General features: G+C 34.3%; 3 protein-coding genes across 3 annotated transcripts; 2 read left to right on the forward strand and 1 right to left on the reverse strand.

Annotated features, from left to right (window-relative positions):
• Positions 1-1,064: 1,064 nt before the first annotated feature.
• On the forward strand, positions 1,065-5,138 carry LOC121268071 (putative phosphatidylglycerol/phosphatidylinositol transfer protein DDB_G0282179). Its single transcript, XM_041172192.1, has 4 exons — positions 1,065-1,378; positions 1,772-1,873; positions 4,062-4,222; positions 4,794-5,138. The coding sequence occupies exons 1-4, from the start codon at positions 1,285-1,287 to the stop codon at positions 4,899-4,901; spliced, it is 465 nt and encodes a 154-aa protein (XP_041028126.1). The 5' UTR covers positions 1,065-1,284; the 3' UTR covers positions 4,902-5,138.
• An 832-nt stretch (positions 5,139-5,970) lies between these two features.
• On the forward strand, positions 5,971-7,233 carry LOC121266872 (uncharacterized protein At5g39865-like). The gene has a single exon (XM_041170716.1). It carries the CDS (start codon positions 6,089-6,091, stop codon positions 7,067-7,069), a length of 981 nt encoding a protein of 326 aa, XP_041026650.1. The 5' UTR covers positions 5,971-6,088; the 3' UTR covers positions 7,070-7,233.
• A 2,478-nt stretch (positions 7,234-9,711) lies between these two features.
• LOC121267701 lies at positions 9,712-14,263 on the reverse strand. Its single transcript, XM_041171703.1, has 4 exons — positions 13,568-14,263; positions 12,472-12,633; positions 11,435-12,121; positions 9,712-10,991 (listed from the first exon to the last, which is right to left on the reverse strand). The coding sequence occupies exons 1-4, from the start codon at positions 13,928-13,930 to the stop codon at positions 9,906-9,908; spliced, it is 2,298 nt and encodes a 765-aa protein (XP_041027637.1). The 5' UTR covers positions 13,931-14,263; the 3' UTR covers positions 9,712-9,905.
• Positions 14,264-24,841: the final 10,578 nt, after the last annotated feature.

Raw genomic sequence — 24,841 nt, forward strand, 5'->3', positions numbered from 1 at the left:
AAACCATTGGCACAAGCATCCTGAATTCAGCTCAACACTTATACATTGTGTCTTTCAAGCTTGTTGTAACTTGGTCACAGTGGCATCAATCGTGCAAGCCTGCTGTCTTGGGATTGAACAGAATCAACACCAAAACAGAGCATCATTCAGTCTTAATTCATCTACAATATAAACTTAAAATTGATTCCTCAAATTCTGTAGCTAAAATCATCGGCCATAATATAATATTAACCATTCCTTCTGTGGTCAAGAGACATTATTTGTTCATATAAATATATGTAGTTAAGTTAGATAGCTATATATAGAATATAATTTCTTTAATAATTATACCTTACACTCTATAAAAAAAAATTGTTAAGTGTGAAATATGAAATGAATAGTAACTGATCTGTAGAATCTTCAAAAACTATTTCAACGGTATTTGTTATTTAATTTCTTTTCGAACCAAACTTGTGAGTTTCTAGAAGACAAAAAAAACTCAAATATATTTTTAGAAATTTTAGAAAATTCCAATTAAATAAAGTTAAAAAATTAATTAAAGAGATAAACACAAATACACAATAATCAATGAGAGAGAGAGAGAGCGAACCAGCGAGCGACGCATGGACTAAAATATTTGTTAAAGTGAAAGGTGCCATCATAAAAGGAAATAGAGAAATATTAATGTCAGGTTTGGAGGTTGAGATGAGAATTTTATATTTTGTTTATGTTTAAAATATTATGTTTTAATATTATTATTAATTTAAATTTGAAAAATGTGTATTGAGATTTAAAAAAGTTGAATTATTTATTATATTTTATATAAAAATTTGAAAAATATGTAATGATGAGATAAGATGAAATAAAAATTTTATATTTTATCTTATATCCCAAACATGCCTAAATGTCACTTGAGTTTGCCTCTTATATATATATATATATATATTTAATTTTTTTTACTTAATAATTAAGAAAATAATTTTTAATATATTTTAAATATTTAAATATATTAAAAAAATATAAAATAATAATAATAATAAGATAATTTTTCGCTAGCGGGCACGCCAGCGGTCATTGCTGGTAGCACCATTCAAAGGGCATAAAGGAGCGTCTAAAGCCAGCTAACATTCGAATCCCAGACACAACCACCAATCCGGGGTCTTCTTCAGATCTTCTTGCCTCCCCACACCTGACACTGCAATCTCCAATCTCTCTCTCATTCTCTAACCCTCTGAACTCAGGATCCGTTGATCACTATAATTTGCAAGAGTATCATCTTTTTTTACAGATTGCATAATCTACTCTATGGAGGCCTTTCGATTCAAGCTTCTCACCCCCCTCCTCCTTTCGCTTTGTCTGGTTGTACCTCTGACCCTTGCAACCGACGTCAAATACTGCGGTCTGTATCTCTCTCTAACCCTACGCCCTGTTCCTTCCTCTAATTCTGAATTTTTGTTTTTTTTTTGTTTTTTTCCTGCACAATCTGTTTTACTTTGATCACTTTATAATCGGAAACTCGTTGCTATGGTTTTGGATTAGGGTTTTTGTTTTGGAATGAATAGCTTACGTTTATTGTGCCCGATATCGCGTTCAATGATGTCGATTTAATGTTCGTAATTATGAGTTGTCGCTCTTGGGTCTGTTTATTTTGACCGAAAGTTTCTATCTTGGAAATAATCTCGATAAATTTTCTCCCGTTTTATCTTAAATTTGATACATGTAAAAAAATTTTGAATCTGTATACTGTAGCTAACAGGAGTTTTTTTTTTTTTTTTTTTTTTCCCTTTTGTAGATAAGAATGCTGACTACGCTGTTAAGGTCACAGGGGTTGAGATAATCCCCTATCCCGTTGCCAGAGGCAAGCCGGCTACCTTCAGCATCTCTGCGTCTTCAGGTACTTTATGAATACCGCTTTGCTGGATGAATCTGCGCTTGTTGCTTATTTGTTACCTGTTCCTTAGTTGCTATCGAATACTTTTTTTTTTTTTTTTTTTATAAGTAAAAATAAGTATTATTAACAAGAATGGGCAACAACTGCCATTACAAAAAAGTATGCCCTATTTACGAGGGCACGTTAGAAACTAAGAAATCATGAAGTTCCTTGCCATTAAAGTCCACAGCAATGGCCCAAGTACAAAAAGTCCTAAAAAAGAAAACTTTTAGCTCTGCCAATGATCTTTCCTTGTCTTCAAACGTCCTCTCATTTCTCTCCTGCCACAGGCACCACATGATACAAATAGGAATCATCTTCCAAATCGCTTTGATTTGGTGCACACCTCGGATAGAAATCCAACACACCAATATATCCACTACGGATTCCGGCATAACCCATGCTAGATCCATCCTTTTAAACACCTCATTCCAAAGCATCCTGGCTACCTCACAATGTAAAAGTAAATGGTTCACCAACTCACCCCCTCCTTTACACATACAACACCAATCTGCATGATTATCCTCCTCTTTATCAAATCATCTGTAGTAAGAATCTTGCCTAATGCCGCTGTCCACACAAAGAAAGAAGCTTTGGGAGGGGCCTTGTGTCGCCAGAGCCTTCTCCAGGGAAACTGTGTCTCTAACACTTGTGCAAGGACTTTATAAAAGAAACGAACAGTGAAAAACCCTTTCCCTGCAGGGATCCACCATAGACCATCTTCATGCTGGATATTTGGACGATAAGAATACAGAAAACTATAAAACTCTGCAAAAGTCTCCATCTCCCAATCTTGTGCCGCCCGGTTGAAATTGATATTCCAGTGAAAACCCTTTCCTGAGATTACCATAACCTCCGCCACTGTAGCCTCTTTGGCACTTGCTAACAGGAATAGACTAGAAAACAACTCTTGAAGAGCATTGTTACCACACCAAGCATCCTTCCAAAATCTGATCCTGTCACTGGATGTCCAATAACAGCGTCTCAACTAATTCTAGGGGTGCACAGACCCTCGGCAAGGCGTTTCCCGGTAATTCAAGGAAAAAACCCACCCATATGATGGCCCTAGAGATTGTTTGCACCTAAGAATTTAAATTTTAGACCTGGAGGGAGGATACCACCAAGACCTTTACCACTTGAGCCATCTGCTAGGGGTTTGGAATGCTTGATGCCATGTTTATTCAACCAAGGCCACAAATCGAGAAATGGCCAAAAATTATTGTGTTTGGTAAACTGGAAGTTGCTTGTGCATTAGTGTCTATTGCGTTTGGGTAAGCAAATGCGTCCCCACCATGCGTGAAGTCTGTGTATAGTTACCTATAAAAATAAATAAACAAAAAGAATAAATGATGCATGATGGCAAATGGAGACATTTGACAGACCTATCTTTCTACTTTTGGTATGATGGATCTATTGTTTAATGATGAAGAACAACTCTAAAACAGAGTTATCAAGAATCAAATTTTTAATGTAGACATTTACCTTTGAAGGTGGGATATGGGTGTGGAACAGTCATCCGACTGGTATATTATAGCTGCTATGTATGTGTGGTCAGTACCTTTATAGCATGATAAGAAAAATCTATTCTACTTTCTAAATTTCTAGTAAGTAGATGGTGGCCATTTGGCTGGAAAATAAGGAAGAGAAATTATAAATAAAGTTCAACTTTTACTTATAAATAAAAATAAAGTTAAACTTTTATTTCATCACTTGAGGGTTTTAATCAATTTTCTTGTGATGCATCTGCAAATGAAAATCCTCAGGAGCTTCTTTGTTAAAGTTCAACTTTTATTTCATCACTTGAGGGTTTTAATCAATTTTCTTGTGATGCATCTGCAAATGAAATCCTCAGGAGCTTCTTTGTTCAACAACCACCCCCCCCCCCCCCCCCCCCCTTCTCTTTTCTCATGATTTTTAGTTGTGCTTGCATGTGTTTGTTTTTTCAAATGTCTGCTCATGAGGGAAAAGGTAGGAACTCTTTACCTTGCCTTCCACCCTTTTTTTATCTTGTGAGCGTACTTTTATATTGGAAATTCAGACCCATGGGGATGATGAATTTGTACTAGATACTAGCACAGCCTGGACAAACCATGGCCTTTTAAATAGATATGGGATTTTCATTTCGATATGCATACTTGTATATTCAACACAGGGAAAGCAATATCTGGAGGAACAATGGTGATTGATGTCTCGTATTATGGATGGCACATCCACAGTGAGACCCATGACCTTTGTGGAGAGACATCTTGCCCTGTTTCAACTGGCAATTTTGTGGTTTCTCACTCACAAGAGTTACCTGGATTCACTCCCCCAGTAAGTCATTATTCTGTTTAGTAATTTAGCTTTTAGCTTATATTTTTTTTTGTATTTCTCATGACTTTCCAGCTGGAACAAGCCCTTCAAGTTTAATTGTTGGTTTACGCCTAGACCAATCCAAAGACTTATGGTGTATTCAATAAGTTATTTTTTTGTCGTCACCTAGAGTGTCATTACTTCTGAAGGGACTTACCCTTGTGAATTTATCTGGTAAAACACAGATCGTGGTCGTGTTACCTGATAGCTTCTATCTCCAACCGCCCCATGGTTTGTGTATAACCAGCTGACTTTAATGTTGGATATGGAATCCCTGCATGACTGAATTTTCCATAGACCAAGATATACATAATTTACAAATAAATAAGACAGATACCTGATTCTCAAAGATTTAATTTTACCTTTTTCCATTTGTATTTGTGTGACACCACATTCATTCATTTGCAATTGCTTAATTTTAGCCAAATTTTACTTTGGGCAATAGAGTAACCGAGTTGGGATGAAATAGGCTCGGTTTGATCAATGTTTGTGATGTTGAATCCTAAACTATGACCATGTTTGACATATGCAGGGCTCATACTCTCTTAAGATGAAGATGTACGATGCAGACAAAAATGAGCTGACCTGCATTGGCTTTGATTTTGAGATCGGCTTTGGCTCGTCTGTGGCTGATAGCTAAGTTCTTCCAAGAATGAATTTCTATTTGAGTCTCCAAAATCACCATATGAATAGCATGTACAAAGGATTCTCTTCACAGTTGGTTCCTTGTACTCTCAACCATTGCTATTTTTATCTGACTTATAAATATGACTAGCTCCACTACGAAGGAGACTATGGGAAGTTATTTCTGCAGCTACATTGGGTGGGAGGAATTATGATATATTCTGTTGTTTTATGTAGATAAAATATTCATGCATGAATATTGGTACTTTTTTCGTAGTTTATTTTCTGGTGAGAGAGAGAGCGTGAGAGTAGCATTAATTGAATTCTCAAGAGCAACTTTTCATCTTGATGCAACAAAATCTTATGCCGGAACAAATCAATGATTTCTCCAAGTCCGCTCAAACGTGGATCTTGTGCTCGGATTTAACATATTTAGCTGCTGTTTGGATAGTGAGTTAAGATAAAAAGTTGAAAGTTAAATAAAATTTGTTAGAATATTATTTTTTAATATTCTAACAAAATTTATAACAAACGGGGCTTAATTTGCAGGATGATTCTGAATGGTTTAATGAATACATTTCAAAACAAAGGCGTTTCTGGAGCCATCTCTAATATGGGACCTAAAATCCCAATGCCATGAAGTTGTGCTCTACGCATTTTCAGCTACGTGTGGAATGGAAACCATGGATAGTTCCTCCAGCGTTTTGGCCGTGATCATTGGAATTGATTGTGGGTCAAAGGGTGAAATTATTTGATAAGAAAGGTTAAATAGCTCACTATATTATAGTACTCATGGCAATGGTGCCAACTGATAAAAAGATGGAAGGGAAAGATGCTGCTGCACTGTTGCTATTGAATTATTGTCATTGGCACTCCTTGTCGCCCTGGGATTAGCCGTGTGGTCCTGCGGCACTCTCTATAAATGTGTTTTGAGACCAATCAAATTGTGCCTTGTTAAGGTCTAGAGGACATGGTCACCTTTGGGGTAATCATGCATGGGCATTTTAGCCATAGGCTTGTTTCCGTCTTATTGTTAATTTATTCACCTAATGGTTGGTAATGGGTCAGTGGAAGCTAATGAAAATTGGAGATGGGTTCTACACAAGCCAGCCCCATGCAACGATCATTCAAAAACTTTTAAAAGCATCCCCCAACACAGCCTTTTCAGTTTCCACTTTCCACTCATTGGAAACCAAAAGAGAAATGTCATCCTTATCTTGTCCTCTAATCTCCTCTCTAGTCATTCTCACCCAAACCTTGCATGCATTGTACTCAGAATTTTGGACCAGAGTAGAAGCTATGAAAGGAACGGGGGGAAAGTTCTTTAGGAAATTGAAATTCATACCATCATTTAGCACCTTGAAACAAGGTCTAGCCCTTCAGTTAGACCCCTCGGAGAAGGTTTCCAGTCAAAACTGTCAAATTCCACCAGTTTACAAAGAACGAGATGGAAAGAGCAACAACCTCTCAGAGTTACTAGTTGGCAGTACTGGCGTGTCTGAACTGGATAACCATCCTCGGGATGAAGAAATGGAATTGGACTTCAGTGTTAGCGACAAAGATTGCTTTACATCCTCCATAAAGACCAAAGACAAGGTGCCTGCCAAGGAAACTCCAGAGATTCCAATCTTGTCACGCAGCATCATGGAACATGGTGGTACACATGAAGCAAAAGACAGCAAAGAATATCCATATCTGTTAGACTTTGAAGAGAAATGTCCACCAGGAGGAAGTGACTCCATAGTTTTCTACACAACAAGCTTGAGAGGTATCAGGAAAACATTCGAGGACTGCAGCACAATCCGGTTCTTGTTGGAAAGCTTTAAAGTATTGTTCTACGAGAGAGATGTTTCAATGCATTTGGAATATAGGGAAGAACTTTGGAACATCATGGGTAGTAGAGTGATCCCTCCAAGGATTTTCATAAAGGGGAGGTACATTGGAGGAGCTGATGAAGTTGTCAGTTTACATGAGCAAGGCAAGCTGAGGAAGCTCTTGGAAGGTATACCACTCGACCCATCCAGTTCCTCATGCAGTGGGTGCGCCAATGTGAGATTTGTGGTGTGCCCTAATTGCAATGGCAGCCGGAAGATTATTGCAGATGGGGAAAGCGATGACTTGTACATTAGATGCCCTGAATGTAATGAAAATGGGTTGGTTAAATGCCCAACTTGCAGCCGATAATCTAACGAATATGACCTGTTAATTTCTAGCACTTCTTGATCAGCTGGTAATGAAACTTGTTCCTTCCTTCTCTTAGTTTCTTGGTCTTCACTCTATAGTATCTATTTAAAATTTCTGTAATGGTTGGTTCTGATTGTTGTTCCATTAGCTTATAGGTGGAAAAAGAAAACCATGACGTTTAGAACTCTCAAGATGGAATCTTTCAAAATATACAGATTTAGAACGTTTTGGGAAGCCATGCAATTGAAGTAACCTCACGCTATCATCTGGTTCTTTACTTAATCTGAACTTAATCAATGGGAATTTCATTTGTATTGAAATATGGAATGATATGTAGGGAACGACCATAAAAATGGAATGATGAGTAGAGTAGGAAAGAGGACGCACATGGGCCATAGTAGTTGACAAGATTCAGAAAAAGTCACTGTTTTTATGTACCAAAAGGTAATTATAAAGGAAGAGCTTTAGCTTATGGGAGCATTCACGCCAACAACTTTAATGTTTAAAGTGTGAACATTGCTTTTCCTTGATTTGTTTTCCATTATATTCTTTGACATTGGTAAAGAAATTCAAGATATCAATTCAAAAGACGGGAAATAAGACCGAGAAAAAAAAAAAGACGGGAAATAAGGCCTAATTTGTATTCGAAAAGTGTTTTATTTTATCACTGCAACTTCCTCAAATTTTTATATAAAATATAATAAATAATTAAAATTTTTTAAATTACAAAATAATAATAATATTAAAAAAATATTACTCTCATCAAACCAGCACTAAATTTTCGATGCAACCTTCAAAGAGTGACTGAGTAAACGAATGGGATTGGTTTTAGAGTTCAGATCCCGAGTGACAGACACAGCCCAGGGACTAGGAAATGGTGCAACTTTCTACCTATTGTGGGTTGGAGCTTACCTTTGGTTAGCTGCTTTCAGAAATACTCAGCAGCATCTGTTGGAGTCGTGATGATACTTGAAGATGATCCGATCAAAGCAACGGGGACCTGCAATCAAGAAGAGGAACACGCAAATGGGAAGTTTCTGGTGGGATTACTCGGAACGCTTAAGTTAGTAAAAATATTGTGAATGGAGTCGAGATTTTCATAGAGAAATTTTTCTGAAAGGGAAGAGGAACCTGGCCGTAGGACACTTCCTTTCTTTCTTTTCATACAGCAGCTTTTTCTTCCCTTGGATGTGAGTAGGTTGTCAGAGTTTGTCCAGTCCGTAGAATAAGGTCTAACCCGACCAACGTCTTGTGTCAGTCGGTCGGAAACTCGAGGGGCTTATTTCCAATTGCATGGGCTACGCAGCGAGAATTGAGGCTATTGGGGCTTGAGAATCCTGGACCAGGCCATGCTGTTTTGCTTAGTCCCAGGCTTCTGAAGGCCCGTACCGATCAGTGAATATACGGATCTTATGAAGGCCATGCTGTTTTGTTTACTCTTAGAAATCGAATAATTCTATTTATAATTCATACGTACGTACTGCACGCTACACCACACCTATTTTAATTTTTTTTTTTTTTATAATAAATATATAGTGTATGAATAATACGTAAAATAACTCAATTAATTTAATAAGAATAAAATAATAAAAAATAAAAAATAATTTTAAAATATATAAAATATGTGGTATGGGATGATGAGTAACATCCCTCGAAAAACAAATGGAAGACGGCCTTACAGTAATAAATATTGTAAAATCTATTTTATGTGTTTATTTTTCTCCCACTTAAAATTTTCTAAGTTCGAATAATAATTAAAGACAACTTTGATCCATCTTACGCAACAGCACATGGAAATAATTTTTGGGCTAGTCTGGCAGAACAAAAGAATATTCGAACAACGACATGATTTTGGTACCAACGGCCAGCTCATGGGAAAAAATTATAAACCACGTGAAACAGGTATAGTTATAATGGAATGTGGAGGGGATGGAATATTCTAAACGTGCACTGCTGGGGCCGGCAAAACATTATAAGTTGCTCACAAGGTAGTCGGTACAAGAAATAAGTTATCTTGACGGTAGCGAAAGGAAACCTTAGGCTTAACATTTCTCTAAATAGAAGCATGCAAAAATTATTCGCTTCAATATAAATGATTTACCAGAAATTCAGAATTTTGAATATAGGCATTTTTCTAAACCGTCAAATCCAAAGGGTCAGATAAATGGTCAAGATTATAAAAATTGTTACGGATATAAAAGATTACACAAAGTAAACCAGTAAACTGATATAATTTTATAAAATCCGTTAAATTAACTTTATAATAAAAATAACTTTACAATCTGACGTATAATTACATCAATTTATAAATTTCCTTTTATATAATCCCTATTTATCTAAAATATTTTCCAACCTTTATACATTGCGGGAATCAGAATGAGAAAGCAGCTTCAAGGAGTACAGTTGTATTATGCCTTTTAACAGTCTGCAAAAGCTATAAAATCTCTCAAAAAGTAGTGTTTCGCAAAAAGTAGTGTTTCTCGAAATTTTCAAGAGAAGGTTAGATATGCTATGCATGTGAAATGTTATGGCTTACTTGGTCGAAAAGGAGATCACGGTGTCGTTGTACAGAATACCCTTTCCAAGAAAGATAAGACAAAAAATAGCAAAACAAAGAGCAGCACAACTTAAGAAGGGATTCATAAATTTAACACAGCTGAATACTGCTCCATTTCCAGTCCAACTTGAACGGACAACCAAATCTCTAATATACCACGCAAGAAAGATCGCATAGGCTCCTCTTTATCGAACCAATTTTCACATGAGAAGATATCCCATAATCCATAAAGAAAGACAAGTTAAGAGTAGTCACACCTCCTACAATTTACAGTAAGTCCTACGAGGCGGAAGCTAATTCAATGTCGACAATTTGTGTCGTAGCTGCAGTCATTTCGGGCTCTGGAGTTTCGGATTCTGGTTGTAAGAATTGGGTGTAGTGGAACTCAATCTGTAACCGGTGATGAAGAGGTGTTGATGTCATTAGACCCTTCTTAATATCCACCTGTAATTCCCTTAGTGGAATAGCAGCCAAAAAGCTCTTAATGTATTCTTTACATGACTCCTTCCCTCGACACACAACTTCCTCTTCCTCCTCACTCTTCATAGGTTCCTCGGGCATAATTCCTACCACCCCTGCTATAGAACCCTCTTCCTTCATGTTGGCCAGCTGGTTCTGATGCTGGTTATTGGATGTTTTGTCTTCCGGTGACTCTGCAACATTTGGCATTTTGTAAATTACCGTGCTACGATCAAATTTCAAGATATAGGCCTGATTGCATCCCTCGTACAGCCTCTCCCCCAATGTGTCAATGATGTAACAAGCTTCCGGCTCAACTTTGAGGATGAAAAAATGATCATTCCAGCTGACAATATAAACCTGAGGTTCACCATTGCCTGGACATTCCAAACCAGTGCAGCTTATCTCATCCCAAATGCTGTCAAAGGACATGGCACCATGCAGAAAGTCAAATCTTCCCTCTTCCATCTCCTCTGGATGGAAAAACCCAATAAAGGACTGCCCAGGAACTACAGAAAGAGGGCGTATCTTGGCTTGGATGACTGTGTCAAGATCAAAGTGCTTATCAGGGAACCGCTCCTTATAGGTTTCATTCTCACAAAGGCTTCTCCACTCTAACGAGCCTTCTCTTATGAGACTATCAAATTGGGATTTTATGGGCATAAGATCACGATTGTTCTGAAACCAGTCTGCAATGACGGCAACAAGGGCCGTACATGCACTCTCACCTGCTGCCTGCTCACTCCGCTGATCAATGGAAGCAAAGAAAACTTGGGTCTCAAGTTTCATGTGTCCATCCCGACTTGTCACTTGTTTCTGCTCCCAACTGCCTACAGCAAAATTGTCATCCCCAAACTCGGAGACCGAGGATCGATTTGCAAATGAATCCTCCTCTGTCTTGTGCCACTGCCAAGATGGTTGCAATTGTTTTCATTTAGAATATCGTCAGCTAGTAATTTGGTACTTGTTTTAAAGAGAACTATTTTTTTTTCATATTTTTTAAAGAGAACTAATTAGCAAAAGATTAAACATTATACTTACAGCATAGGTTGAATATTATAACAGTGTAAACAGTTCTGATTAGAGATCGATTGACATAATAAATTTATTTTTATTAATCAAATTTCAGTTTGCTTCTTCTATGTGCAAAACTTTTTAGCAGAGCAATTTTCTCATGTACAAGGTTAAAATAACTTTAATCACAAAAAAACTTGAAATCATCTTTCTAGATAAGAAATGAGGTTTTCCCTTACTTTCTCTTTTCACCAAACTATAAATAAAATAATGTCCAGAAATCATGAGCTTCTTTCCTAAACCATGAAAATATGCAATTAAGAACAGATTCTTACCCCAAGTGAAGGAGATTCATCAGAGCTAAGCTGTCTACGATCAAAATCAATGTCGTCCCCACCTTCTTCTCCATAGGCCTTCTTCAATAACGGCTCTCCTTTGGCTTTAGGAGACCTGAAGCTTAGCTTCCTCTTCCTCCAAGGTAGTATGCTGCGCTTTGAACCTTGCAATAGAGATGGCTCAGGCACTGGTGCAACTGAATCCTCAATGTTGGAGCACCCAACATCAGATTTGCGATTGCTATAGTAAACCCAATTCTCATCCTCATTGTTAATCCTCGTACTGGAATAATATGATCCTCCAGCATAATTAACATGTGCCAGTGAGCCATAACTAAATGACTTCCTGACACTGGAATTCTCCTTGCGCTCATCTGATTCTCCATCCTCGAAATCCTCAAGCGAGTCTGTGTCAAATGGGTAATTATACTCACTGTCCTCACTCCTGGCAGAGCACCTGCCATCACTGCCCTCTTCCTCTCGGCAGGCCTTTTTCGTTTTCCTGGCAGAGACATACTCTGTAAAAATCTTTACTTTCCTAAGCCCAGCTTTAATTGCAGAAAGCTCGTCCTTTTCGGTTGAGACAATTTCTCCTGATCGGGTAGGCGATGGAACAGGCACTGTCGATTCCTGCATTGGCTCTGTGGTCTCTTGAGCGGTTCTGAGTTCCAATAAGCTCAGTGATATCTATATGTAAGAATTGAGGGTTCAGAAGAATATATAAAAACACTGGACATTGAAATGAAAAGGAGAAACTACAAGTGTGTGTTCCCTAAACAGGTAATAAATCACTTTTTTTATTCTTTAAGGAAAATGCTATATATTATGTCATCATCTCACTCTTGATGAGGTATCATTGCCCAGCAACCATTGATTTTTTATTTTTTATTTTTAATTTAGAAAGTGCCACAAATTAGGATGAAAGTAGAATAAGAATGTGGTATATAGCATTACTTGTTTTTTAATTGCCAAAGAAAACCAACTGTACAGCAGGAAAGGTAGAAATAAGAAGTGGAAAGTGATTGGAAGGCACATACATTGAGTGAAGGAGAAGGCTCGGCAGCATTGCCAGAGAGTGCAAGAGGGAGGTTTAATTCAAACTCTTTTTGATCCGCTGCAGAAGCATATTCAGCAAGGTTCAATGAAGCTGTTCCAACAACAGGAACCTTGTTCTTTGGCCCTTGAAGTTGATTTAATCCCTGGAGATAAAAGCATCAACGTTTTCATGAAAAGTTCAACGATAATTCTCCGAGTAATAAAATAATAACAGTAGTTATATAAAATGATTAAACTTGTTTCTTTTTATGTGAAAATTTATATTAAAAAAAAAACTAAAACCAGGTCTCAAAATGTGCAAGTACAAAAAAACGACAATTATCACCAAACCCATAAAGGGTGAACTTTCACCAAGAAGTTTCCAAAACTTACATATTTTCTGATACCTCAACACCTCAGAACCAGACATTCAGAGCACAACCATCGGTCAAGTACCCCCTAAAATAAATCAATTACCACCCCTTTACCGACTCAATTGCAGCATTAAAGACTTGATTATCATACCAATTCCAGCCATTTTGTCCCACAGTGAAGAAGTGAGGAACGAAGACACCTTCTCTTAAATCAAATACGGAAAGTAATTTAAGAGAAAAATAAACAATTGCAGAAAGATACTATACTTCGCAAGTGTCGACATTCATCAATCAAGAATTATATATTAGACTTTGTTTCATTTGCATATGGATACATTTAAGAAAATTATGAAAATCACATTTCTTATAAAATTAAAGATTAAAACCTCCAACAAATCCAAACACATCACAAAATGGAAACACCCAACAGCAATCCAATGAAAATTAACCTCCCAAATGATACAAGATTCACACCCTAAAAGTCAACACAATCAAACATTTAAAGGAGAGAACAAAAAAACTCCACAAGATTAGTCACAGATTGTCGTCTCAATCCATAAAACCCATGAAGTTCCCACGGCCGTTCTTTGTACTAATAAGACATTTTCTCGAAAGAAGACCCGCAGGAAAAGACGAAAAAAAAAGCTTTATATTATATATATATATATATATATATATATATATCTGTATGAGAGAGAGAGAGAGAGAGAGAGAGAGAGATCACATTGAAGACAGTGAAAGCGATCTCCCACGGGTGAAATACATTGTCCTTGTACGCGGAGAGAGTGCAGAGGCTCTGAAAGTCCTCGCCCCACTCGACGACGCCGTTTTGTTGAGACGAAGCACCTGCCTCCACCTCCACCTCCCTCGTGAAGTTTCTCTTCACGGCCGTCCTCCTCAGCGAACTCAGCGCCAATTTCGGACCCTTCCACTTAATCTCGACCGCCAATCTCGCAGAGACCCCTCCCTTATCTGTGCCCTCCCGCACCAGATCGCACCCCTCCAAACTCCGCACCACCAGCCTCACCTCGTACTTCTTAGACACCAGAGGCGGCCACGGCCGCCACCTCATCATCTTCACCACCATTCCTCAACAATACAAACACGAACACCGGAGATTACGAGGAAACCTTGAGAAAATAGACCTCGAATAGCAAAGGAAACAAGACTTGGGAAAATCCTCGAAAGTATCTCAAGTAATTCGAAGAGAGATCCTCTGAAAGTTCAGAAAAGCAGAGGATAATTACTTTCTCCGGAGGAAAAAAAAAATCCAGAAGAGGCAGAGTGAGAAAGTTGGGGAAGACACGGCCTTTATATAGTGGAAATGAGAGAGAGGGAGAGAGGGGAAAGGGGAAGGGAAGGAGAGGGTATTTGATGTACGGGGAGAGATACTGTGCTTACGTTGATGGGTTTGGTTTGATTTGGTTTGGTTTTTGGGTTGGGGACTAGACTAAGGTGCGAGGAAGGTTAAAAAGAGTATTCTTAACCATGGTTAAAAAATGACGGACCAGTTCAGGTTTAAGAGTTAAAAACAGAGGATTCTGGTCTGGGTATCCCCTGGAGTAACGCCGTATTAACGACTAACGAGGTAGTTGACTTCGTTGTTCTGCTTTTGGTCTTTCTCTCTCTCTCTCTCTCTCACTTTTTTTTTTTTTTTTTTTAAATCCTTATCCAATTGTTTTTTATCCATTAAGATGGGTTTTCTACCCGTAATAATGGTTAGTTGGAATATCAGTTGCTAAACAGCAAAGCCGGATATTTTTATAATTTTCTTTTACAGTTCTACCATTTTTAAACAAGTTTGAAAGGAAATAGAAGTTTTCTTCTCTTTTTACAAAAGTGACACCATGATTATTACTTATTAGATTCATGCACGATGCATGGCAAGTTCTTAGCCTGAATTGACTTGGCTATTTCATCTCAATTTTCTGATTAAATTTCCCAAAGGATACATCACATGAATTTGGAGCGATTTTAGTAATTTTGATCATTTTGGTAAGATAAATAAATATATTTTTATTATAAAATAAACTTAACGCATCATATAAAGTAATATCAATTTCTAAATATATTTTTATAGGATATATTTGTAACTGTAACACTTATCTTTTAGTAATTTAAATAATTTTTAAAGCTTCTTTTCATTTCGATGGAGAGTGAATTTGTAAAGAAAATACATTCATTATTTTCTTGAAAACTATATGAAATCATGAATACAAGGTACTCATAGGACTACCTACATGTTCTCATTATCCGAATTTTTACTTCTAAGTAATCCATCCTACAACCAACGTAATGAGTAATGGTCATTAATGATGTATCTTTTACAATAATTTTTACTTTCTTTTTAATGTTGTCTAACTTGTATTTTAAACTTGGCCCCTTGCATCAAACTTAAGACTTCAGATCGAGTTGGTTTGGGGACGGATCGAGGTACTTAATCTGAGGACATCATGTGCGACACGAGTTATATACTTGGGGGTGCCCATGTGAACTTTTGCTTAAAATGGTAGATAGGGGTCAAACCCTTTTCGGATTCCTTCATGTGAGCAGAAAATGAGAGACGCGCACAAGTTGATTGGCATGCATTTTCCTTCATTCATGGGACAGTCTGGCTTTACAGATTGGCTTTTCAACTCATGCATGTGAATGTGTGAGAAAGAGGGATCGGAGGTTTTAGAGGCTTTGAAGTTGGGGCAATTGATTCGACTATTGGGTGCAAGTTGAAAGGAATCCTAACCCCGTATTCAAAGATTACAAAAATAACAAAAAAAATCAAGTGGAGATCATGCGCCCTTAGTTGTATGTTTGCATGGATTTAATTTCATTTGGTAGGTAAACATGCGTGTGTATATACACACATAACAAAAAGCACAACACATAGATATGAGTAAGAGATCCTCTCAATTTATTACTCGCTTTTAAGTAGGAGGCTGATAGATACGTAAAATATATATTATAACAATTATTGAACTTACTATATATCTATCTATCTCTCTCTAATTTTAAAATTTTAAATTCGACTAAAATCAATTAATGGGTTGACGACGCTATTTTTAGTCTGAAAAACAATTTTCCTGCCTTGAGTTTTTTTTTTTTTTTTGAAACGCGTCTTTCTGGCATTCTATCAAGAATATTAATTAATAGTAATTCCACATATAATCGTGAAATGCGTAAATATCACGTAATCACTTTGAAAAAGAGTGAGATCTATTATTAAAAAATTAATTTTTTTTATGTGAATTCCATATTTTATTCACTTTTTCAAAACGATAATATGGCAGTTACACAGTTTATTGTTACAAATATATTTTTTCATTAATTAATTAGGTTGTAATGAAAAGAAAAAAAAAAAAATGAAACATGCACTCATGTGAGTGGAATGCGGAATTTGCTGCCCCCAAGTGCTAGCCCATGCTTAGCACGTATATGACACTGACGCATGCCATATGTTCCTATTAGGGATGTAAATTTAAACTGAAAAATCAGTTCGGTCCAGGACCGGTTCTTGAATTATGTAAATTGACCGGAATCGATCCGGTTCCGGTTCTATGATTTCTGGGACCAGACCGGTTGAGAAAAAAAATTAATATTTTATATATAAGTTTTATACAAAATTAATATTATACAAAATATTTTATATATATAAGTTTTATATATAATATATAATTATATGTGAAATTTTTATATATAATTATATATCATAGATGAAATAATTTCATATTATAATTTATAAAATAAAAGTTTAATCTTAAAGATGAAAATTTAATTGATCTTGTGCTTTAAACATAAAATATATATACTAAATTATATTATATATAGTCTAATATATTATATAGCTATACTAATATATAAGTTTATAACTAATACTAATATATAACTATACTAATAGTATAATATTAATACTATTATATAGTCTAACATATTATATAGCTATATTAATATATAAGTTTATAACTAATACTAATAGTCTAATATATAATATAGTTATACTTATACTAATATATAACTAATACTAATCACTATAACTAAATCACTATAGTCTATTAAATGTATTATAGATTTTAGTAGTACAGTTTTGTATTACAGATTTTGTAATAAGAATAGATTTTTTGAAACAGTTTTTTTTATTAACAGATTTTTATTTTTTATGACAAACTTACATTTTAAAAAATTGAAAAATTGGACTGGAAACCGGTAAAACCGAAAATACCGGTTTAGGAGGATAACCAGTACGTAATCGGTTTTAAAAAAATACAAAACCGGTATATACCGATTCAGTCCTAAATTTTGTCCAAAATAAAATCGGACCAGACCAGTTACACCTCTAGTTCCTACAAATCTCATGCCTTGAACCACCCACATGCGTGCTTGGTGCATGATGATTGGGTTAACCCTTTAGAACTACATATATATGACGCACTCAAACCCTTTAGATTAATGTATCAACAAAAAAAAAAAAAAAAAACCCTTTAGATTAAGGAGGAATATTGTATCTATAAATTTTTTTTATAAAACATAAGTTACCCGCTGATTTGACAATAATATACAATTAGGCCTCGTTTGATTATGCAATTAAAATGAAATAAGATGATATATGTTGTTGAAAGTTGAATAAAATATTATTATAATATCATTTTTGTTTTGAAATTTTAAAAAATTGAATTGCTTATTATATTTTATTTAGAAGTTTAGAAAAGTTGTAATGATTAGATAAGATGAGATAGTTTAGTTTTATGTCAAACTTGGCTTGAAAAAATATTATTTTGAAAATAAAATTGGCTGACAGATTAAAATGTAAAATACTTTTAATAAAATTATGCAAATTACCCATTAATTCCCCCCCTTTGAAATTGTGATCTTATTTTCCTAGCCTTCGTAAATTGGCATGCAGCTGATCAATGATATTGACGGATATTAATGTGTCATTAACCGTTCATGCATGCCTCAGGCTTGTAGCCGATCGAAACGACAAACTTTACCTGTCTTTTCTCTTCGATCGTCACCTTTATTTTTTCTGGATTTAATTTAACATAGAGATCACGAATTAAGTTAATAATTAATTAATGTCTTTGATATATAGAAAGCGATCGCTCATATAATTAAGAACAGGTGGAGGAGAAAAAAATACTTAAGTACGGGAACGAATATAAACAAATATATATTTAGGAAATTGAAGAGACAATGGGAACACGAAAATTTGATCAGGACTTGCGTGTGAATAAAAAAAAATATGTAAACATCACGTAACCATCAAAGAAAAGTACTTTCATATTTGATATTTTTTTTAATATTTAATGGATCGTCCGTGTGCATGTGGGACATACTCGATCGGCCGGAGCACAATGTTACTTTCATTTTTTTATTTGAGCAAGGCTACTCACAAGTGTACAAATTAGGCGAATGGCTGATCCGATCCGATATTTTGACCCGACTCGAAAACAGCTGACTCGATTAAAATGGGCCGGATTCGAAATCGACCCAATACTCGAGTATATACTTGAATTATCTGAAATAAGTGTTAAACAATGTCATTTAAACTTTAATTAAACTAAAAATAAACATAAAAATAAAATCGGGTCGGTCGAATCTAAAATGTTGGATTTTTTATTTTTTATTTTTTTCCATTCGGATCAGAAATTTAGCCACACCTTTGTTCTGAAAATATATATTCAGATCCGAATTTAGTTTGTTAATGCCTTAATTTACACAACGGACTTGAAGTGAGGAAAAAATCATCACCGACTCACGATGATGATTCAGGCTTCGATACGATATTATTTACATTCATCTATAAAATAAATAATAAATAAGCAAATTATCATATTTGTTAATGCCTTAATTTGCACAACAGATCTGAAGTGAGGAAAAAATATCACCGACCCACGATGATGATTCAGGCTTGGATACAGTATTCTTTACATTCATCTATAAAATAAATACTAAATAAGCAAATTATCAAGTTTGTTAATGCCTTAATTTGCACAACAGATCAGAAGGGATAAAAAAATCATCACCGACCCACAATGATGATTTAGGCTTCGATACGATATTTTTCACATTCATCTATAAAATAAATAATAAATAAGTAAATTAAATAAGAATAAATAAAGAGAGATATAGAGATTTACATGGTTCAGCATAAAAGCCTATGTCCACGGGTTGTTTGGGGAAAGATCCACTATGATTGATGATTTTATAATCTCTCATGATCTCACATATCACTCAATATAATGGATAAATTTAGTCTAGACGTAGAGAAGTCGTCCCGAGCCTCTGGAGAGTCCCTCCTTCATTTGTAGAAATATCTTCCTTTTATAGAAATCTGTTTTCTTCCTTGGAGTAATAGAGTCTAACTTGCCGTGTGAAACCTCCTTTTTAAGAGTCTGAATCAACTTCTTTTGATTTATCTCTTACTTGCCTTATCTATTCTCTGCCTTATCTCTTTATTTTATCTCTTTCCTAGCTTATTATTAGTGATAGATTTTCAAAGAATTGGACCCAATCAATTTAGTTTATAACAAGATTAAAAGTAAAATTTTCAACTTGTTAGGCCGATTGAGTGAGCAATCTTATAAATCTGAATAAAAGATGCACTCTAGGTACCGTTGACATATCACGATTTAATTTATATAAGATAATTTTAAACTCCTCTTGCGATTCAAATGAATCCTTGTCATCCATGTGAAAGAATATATTTTTCATACTAACTTGTAAATATAATTTTTTTATTTATATTAGTAAAAAGTATATTATGAGAGAACTCACTGTGAAAGTTGCAATTAAATATAATATAATGCACAGGGCGCTTTCTCGCTTTGAACAAGACAATTTAAATCTAATTATGAATTATTGGAAGCCAACTATATTAATATATCATATATAACATATGGAAAAAATTCTACAGTACTAGTCATTGTTATTGAATTTCCATCTTCACACCAATTGCCGGGCACGAAGCATGTTGGAATATACAGACCAATATCTACGAAACTACTCGGAAGAAGACAATATCAAACGTCACCGTATTTGGACATTGGGGGTGACAAATGAATTTAGTAAGAGTTTACTTTTTTTTTTTTTTTTTTTTGAAATCTAGTAAGAGTTTACTTGGCATTGAAAGATGAAAATGTGGGACCAATTAGATCTTTAGGGGATAAAGTGAAAATTAAGGAATTAAGGTATGATTATCCTTTATTTTATATAGTCCATGGACCCATGAATGTCCCTTCAATATATAAACTAAAAGAATTATTGTACATATTTGTTGAACTCATTGGTTAAGTTCAAATTCTATCAATATTGAAGAGAATGGCTCCATGCATGTGTTACATATACACGTATATGGATGCGCTTTTGATAGTGAGATGAGATAAGATGATTTTAAATAAAAGTTAAATAAAATATTATTATTATTTTGAGATTTGAAAAAATTGAATTATTTATTATATTTTATGTAGAAATTTAAAAAATTTGTAATGATGAGATAAAATGAGACAAGATAAAACACTTTTATTATCTAAACGGAACTTATCAAAAGATAAAGAAGTAAACTAAAGTAACTTTGTGCTTATTTTACACTTTTCTTTGTTAGTTTGAACGTTGAGGATGCATAATTCTTTAAAATTCTTATAACTGACTTGCCGATAAATTTTATCAATTTGATAGTTTTAAGAATGATAATACAGACTTAATACGTAGGCTTTTGATAAAGAATTTTTCACAAATATACATAAAATTATATAAAGAGTTCTTATTGAGTTAAAATTGTGAATTTTAGATGATGATTTTGCAATTTTATTTTTTATTTTCTTTAAAAAAAAAGAAGAAGAGAGATACCAAATTAAAAATAGTAGTGCTAGCGTGTCATCCAGTTTTAATGGCTGGGTATGTCCGTTAACGACCGAAACTACGGCTTGTCCACAACCAACCAATGGGAAATAGACATCTTACGAACGAAGAGTCCCATTGGACGAGATAGCGATTAGCGACGGCCTTGCTACTGCATTGTAGATTAAAGCGGTTTTTTTTCGCCACGACAATTCATTAATTAATCTATGTAATTTAATAATTATTTTACTCATATTGCTTTTTTATTATTTTTTTGGTTTTTCAGGTGTGCCTAACGGCGCATCACGATGCTTGCTAACGTTTCCGTTTCTCTCGCGATTGTTTATATCAATGATTCTGTAATTATATGTTAGTCCATGCAATAGGTCTAAAATATTAAGTTAATAAGAAAAATAAAACTAACAGGGCAATAAGATCGGAGATAATGCAAAAAGAAGAACTAAACAAGACACGTATTATAAAGTTAAAGATTATTTTCTTATTTTTCTTATTTCGTATTGAATATGTATTGAATTCACAAGTAGTATAAAAGATTGTAAATTTTAATTAATTACAAGCGAATCATTTTACTTCAAAAATGAATGTTATTTATCACATACTATTATATAATTTATCATTTTATCTATCTATTTAAACTATTAATGTGTATTTAATTAAATAAATAAATATAATAAATTATATATTAATGTGTGACATAGAAGATAATAAGGTTACTTCATTCTAAAATCGATGTAAAAGATCCTAAAAAGACCAATTAGGAACAGCTGGGCATGAGTCAGAAATCTTATCCAACTACCCGTTCAAAGCATTATCACGAGACCTCGTTGACCAACGCTTATCTTATATATGCAGACACTGGCTAGTTGGGATAGGCAATTTTGTAATCATGTTACTCTCTTTGTCTCTATGTTTCGGATATAACACGAATACCTTCGGCTTTTGGTAGAATTTCTGAATTTTTTGTTTTTGTTTCTTTTAGAAAATGTGAATGATCAGAGTCGTGACAAAGTTTCAATAATATGATGAAAAACAACTATAAAAAAAGTCCTTCTTGCTTCTGAAAAGAATTTATACTTGGGGATCATATATATAAAAATATTGTTAATTAGTTGTGCCAATAATGATCTAAATACAGAGTTGTGTGATGATTTTTTTACGACAAGCCTAACATTCATGATTAGTAGATTTAGCTATATATATAGCCCCGTCATCAGATTGGTTTAGATTTAAAGATGAGTTGAGATGGGTTGAGATGATTTATGAATAGTAGAATAAAAATTGAATTATTTATTATATTTTATGTAGAAATTTAAAAAAATTATTATGAAATTTGAAAAAATGAATTATTTATTATATTTTATGTGAGAATTTAAAGAAATTATAATGATGAGATAAATTTTGAATGCATACGAGACCTTTGTAGGAGTTGAGATAGATTGCACAACCTTTTTTGTCACATGAATTTGTAATAAAAATAAAGACTAATGTTAATGTTAGATATAATTTTTAAAAAGTATGTGTGTGGCTTTATATTCTAAAATTATAAATATAATTTCTCAAAATAAATAACTCGCCAGTAACAAAACTTAAAAAGTAATTATTTGCAGTACTTCTTGCATATATAAATATATATATATATATATATATTCTGAGCTGTGTAAGTTGTAATTTAAAGGTTTAATCAGAACACATACGTGTTTTTTTTATAAAGATACAACAACCACAACAACCAGCTGTAAAACCCAAGGACCACTGAAAGGGACAAAGTTCGAGGGCAGCCACAGAACGGTGATTCATACTAAAAACAGTTACGTAAATGTAATGGATGATAAAAATATTTCTAATCGTGAATTATGTTATTGGCATGTAATTATTTTAAAAAAATGAACAAGATATAGAATTTATATAAAAAATTATTTTTTAATAATAAATCTTATTATTTTTTTAAATAATTACGCGACATTGACCTATTTCACAATTATACGTTGAAATTCTCTTATGCCGGCCATTCGGAAAATATCACCTATCCAATTAATTAATAAAGCCAGCCTAATTGAAAAATACTTCTGCAGCTCTGCCTAGATCTGAAGGTTGTTTTTGGACAGTTAGCTCAAAGGAAGCTCCAGTATATTTCACGGCAAGCAAATCAAGTGGCTCACATTCTAGCTAAGTTGGGCTTACAGAGGAATGAGGAAACCATTTGGATTGAAGAAGGGCCAACTGAAATTATGTATTCTGTTGTACATGATCGAACTGTTTTCATTGTTGATTAATATGATTGTTGTTTTTCTTAAAAAAAAAAAAAAAAAAAAAAGTTAATGCCCATGCCAAAATATTTCAAGAGAGAAAAAGAAAACCTAAATTTAAAAAATATTCTTTTAATATGCACGGTTTTCAAAGGTTGCATATGGCAAGTACGCGAGGAAAAATAATCATTACCGATTAACGAAATTCGGTTTACCAAAAGGGTCAAGTCGACACGTTCTTCAAATTAAAAATTAGATAAAATATTATTATAATAAATTTTTTAATCTTATTTTTATTTTAATATTTTAAAAAATTAAATTATTTATTTTATTTTATATTAAAATTTAAAAAAATTATAATAATTAAATGAGATAAGATGAATTGAGTTGAGAGAAATTATAAAAACAAACGAGACGGAGAGTTAATCGATAATTTAAGTATAAAGCTTCTTACAAATGAGTTAAGTATACAGCTTCTTACACTACATATTATTTATGTTTATATTTTAATTTAAAAGAAAAAAATTAAAAATTAAAATTTATAAATATAAAGACGTTAAAATAACATTTATGACTAATCTAACCAAGAATTAATAGTTGTAGGATAATTAGGAGAAAATCGTAACTAGCTAGCGTACTAGAACCTGTAAAAAAGTTGAAACTTCGCTTTCACATGATAACAACAGCACATTCTTGGTGTCATTTCCAACATGAAAGAAGCCAAAGTTTGGCAACAAAAAGAATCATGCAAAGGAATGGTCCCAATAGGTTTCCCGCATGATTAATTATACTGGAAGCTAGCATGCATACATGATATATATATATATATATATATATATATGTATATACAGCGATCGATTGAATGCAACACTGATCACTTGCAACCATACCATGCATGCTGCATGCAGTACTCTTTGTTTAGCCAGAAATGAGATGATGGCGTATTTATAGCTAGCACTGTTTACAGATCGAGCATCCATATGTATATTTGTGCCTTATGAAACAAGTTTCAATTTTACAACTCATAAAAGCACCAATTCTGCCAAACAGATATTCAACTTGCCAAATAGTGAAAGAAGCAAGCAAAGACATTCAAAATCCGCGTCAGGTTCCACTACGTATCAGCAAGCAAGCAAGCTGCTGCAGCAAATAGAAATGAAAAACATTTTGAGTGGCTGTAGTACTTGGCCCCCACCCTATTATTAATAATCTTATTGTCTGGCTGAAACAAAACGTGTTTCATCAACTGTTTGAAAAAATTGAAAAATGAAAGTCCTTCTTATACTACTGCATGTGTGGATCATTGAGAAAAAATTAATGATGGGTGGGAATTTTTTTGACCCTTTTTAATGGAGACCATGATTATGGGGGGGTGCTAGTGGAGGGTGGAGAGTCCATGAGGGCCACATTTTTCCACTTTGATTTTGCTCCTCAGGTGGATCGATCACGAAGAAGAAGGAATCCCAGGAACTGGTGTATTCACATTGGACGACAGGTTTCTTTTTTGTCATGCTATAACTCGACCTTCGGGTACCATTTGCCGGCCTCTTCAAAGCTATCTATCTCACACGTACCAATATCACAACATATTTTCAAAGTAGTGGTTGCTGAGCAGAATTATCATTTCTTCCTGTTTCATTTTGTGGACAGAATACAGATCAGCACATGTTTCATGAATTTTCAAAAGATGCGTGAAGAATTATGGTAAGCAAAATGATAGATATAGACACATGATGTTTTTTATACAACTTGCTTTACAATTAATGTAGCAAGCACTATGGAAAAAGCCTTGCATACTCCTAGAGCTTTTAGAGGAGAATGTCATGAATGATATATACACACGTACGTACATGACAAGAGAGGCGGTGCCAGGAAATTGTTTTACATAAAAATGGAAAGGA

This window comes from Juglans microcarpa x Juglans regia, chromosome 5S (assembly GCF_004785595.1).
Source record: "Juglans microcarpa x Juglans regia isolate MS1-56 chromosome 5S, Jm3101_v1.0, whole genome shotgun sequence".
In the NCBI taxonomy this organism is placed as follows: domain Eukaryota; kingdom Viridiplantae; phylum Streptophyta; class Magnoliopsida; order Fagales; family Juglandaceae; genus Juglans; species Juglans microcarpa x Juglans regia.

Excerpts from the sequence above, each read along its gene's own strand:
- LOC121266872 (XM_041170716.1), top strand. The coding sequence starts at position 6,089 with ATGTCATCCTTATCTTGTCCTCTAATCTCCTCTCTAGTCATTCTCACC.
- LOC121267701 (XM_041171703.1), bottom strand. The coding sequence starts at position 13,930 with ATGGTGGTGAAGATGATGAGGTGGCGGCCGTGGCCGCCTCTGGTGTCT. Across the intron at positions 12,634-13,567 it reads TCGCTTTCACTGTCTTCAAT|GGATTAAATCAACTTCAAGG; the intron begins GTGATCTCTCTC and ends TTTTATCTCCAG. Across the intron at positions 10,992-11,434 it reads ATGAATCTCCTTCACTTGGG|TGGCACAAGACAGAGGAGGA; the intron begins GTAAGAATCTGT and ends CCATCTTGGCAG.
- LOC121268071 (XM_041172192.1), top strand. The coding sequence starts at position 1,285 with ATGGAGGCCTTTCGATTCAAGCTTCTCACCCCCCTCCTCCTTTCGCTT. Across the intron at positions 1,379-1,771 it reads AACCGACGTCAAATACTGCG|ATAAGAATGCTGACTACGCT; the intron begins GTCTGTATCTCT and ends TCCCTTTTGTAG. Across the intron at positions 4,223-4,793 it reads TACCTGGATTCACTCCCCCA|GGCTCATACTCTCTTAAGAT; the intron begins GTAAGTCATTAT and ends TGACATATGCAG.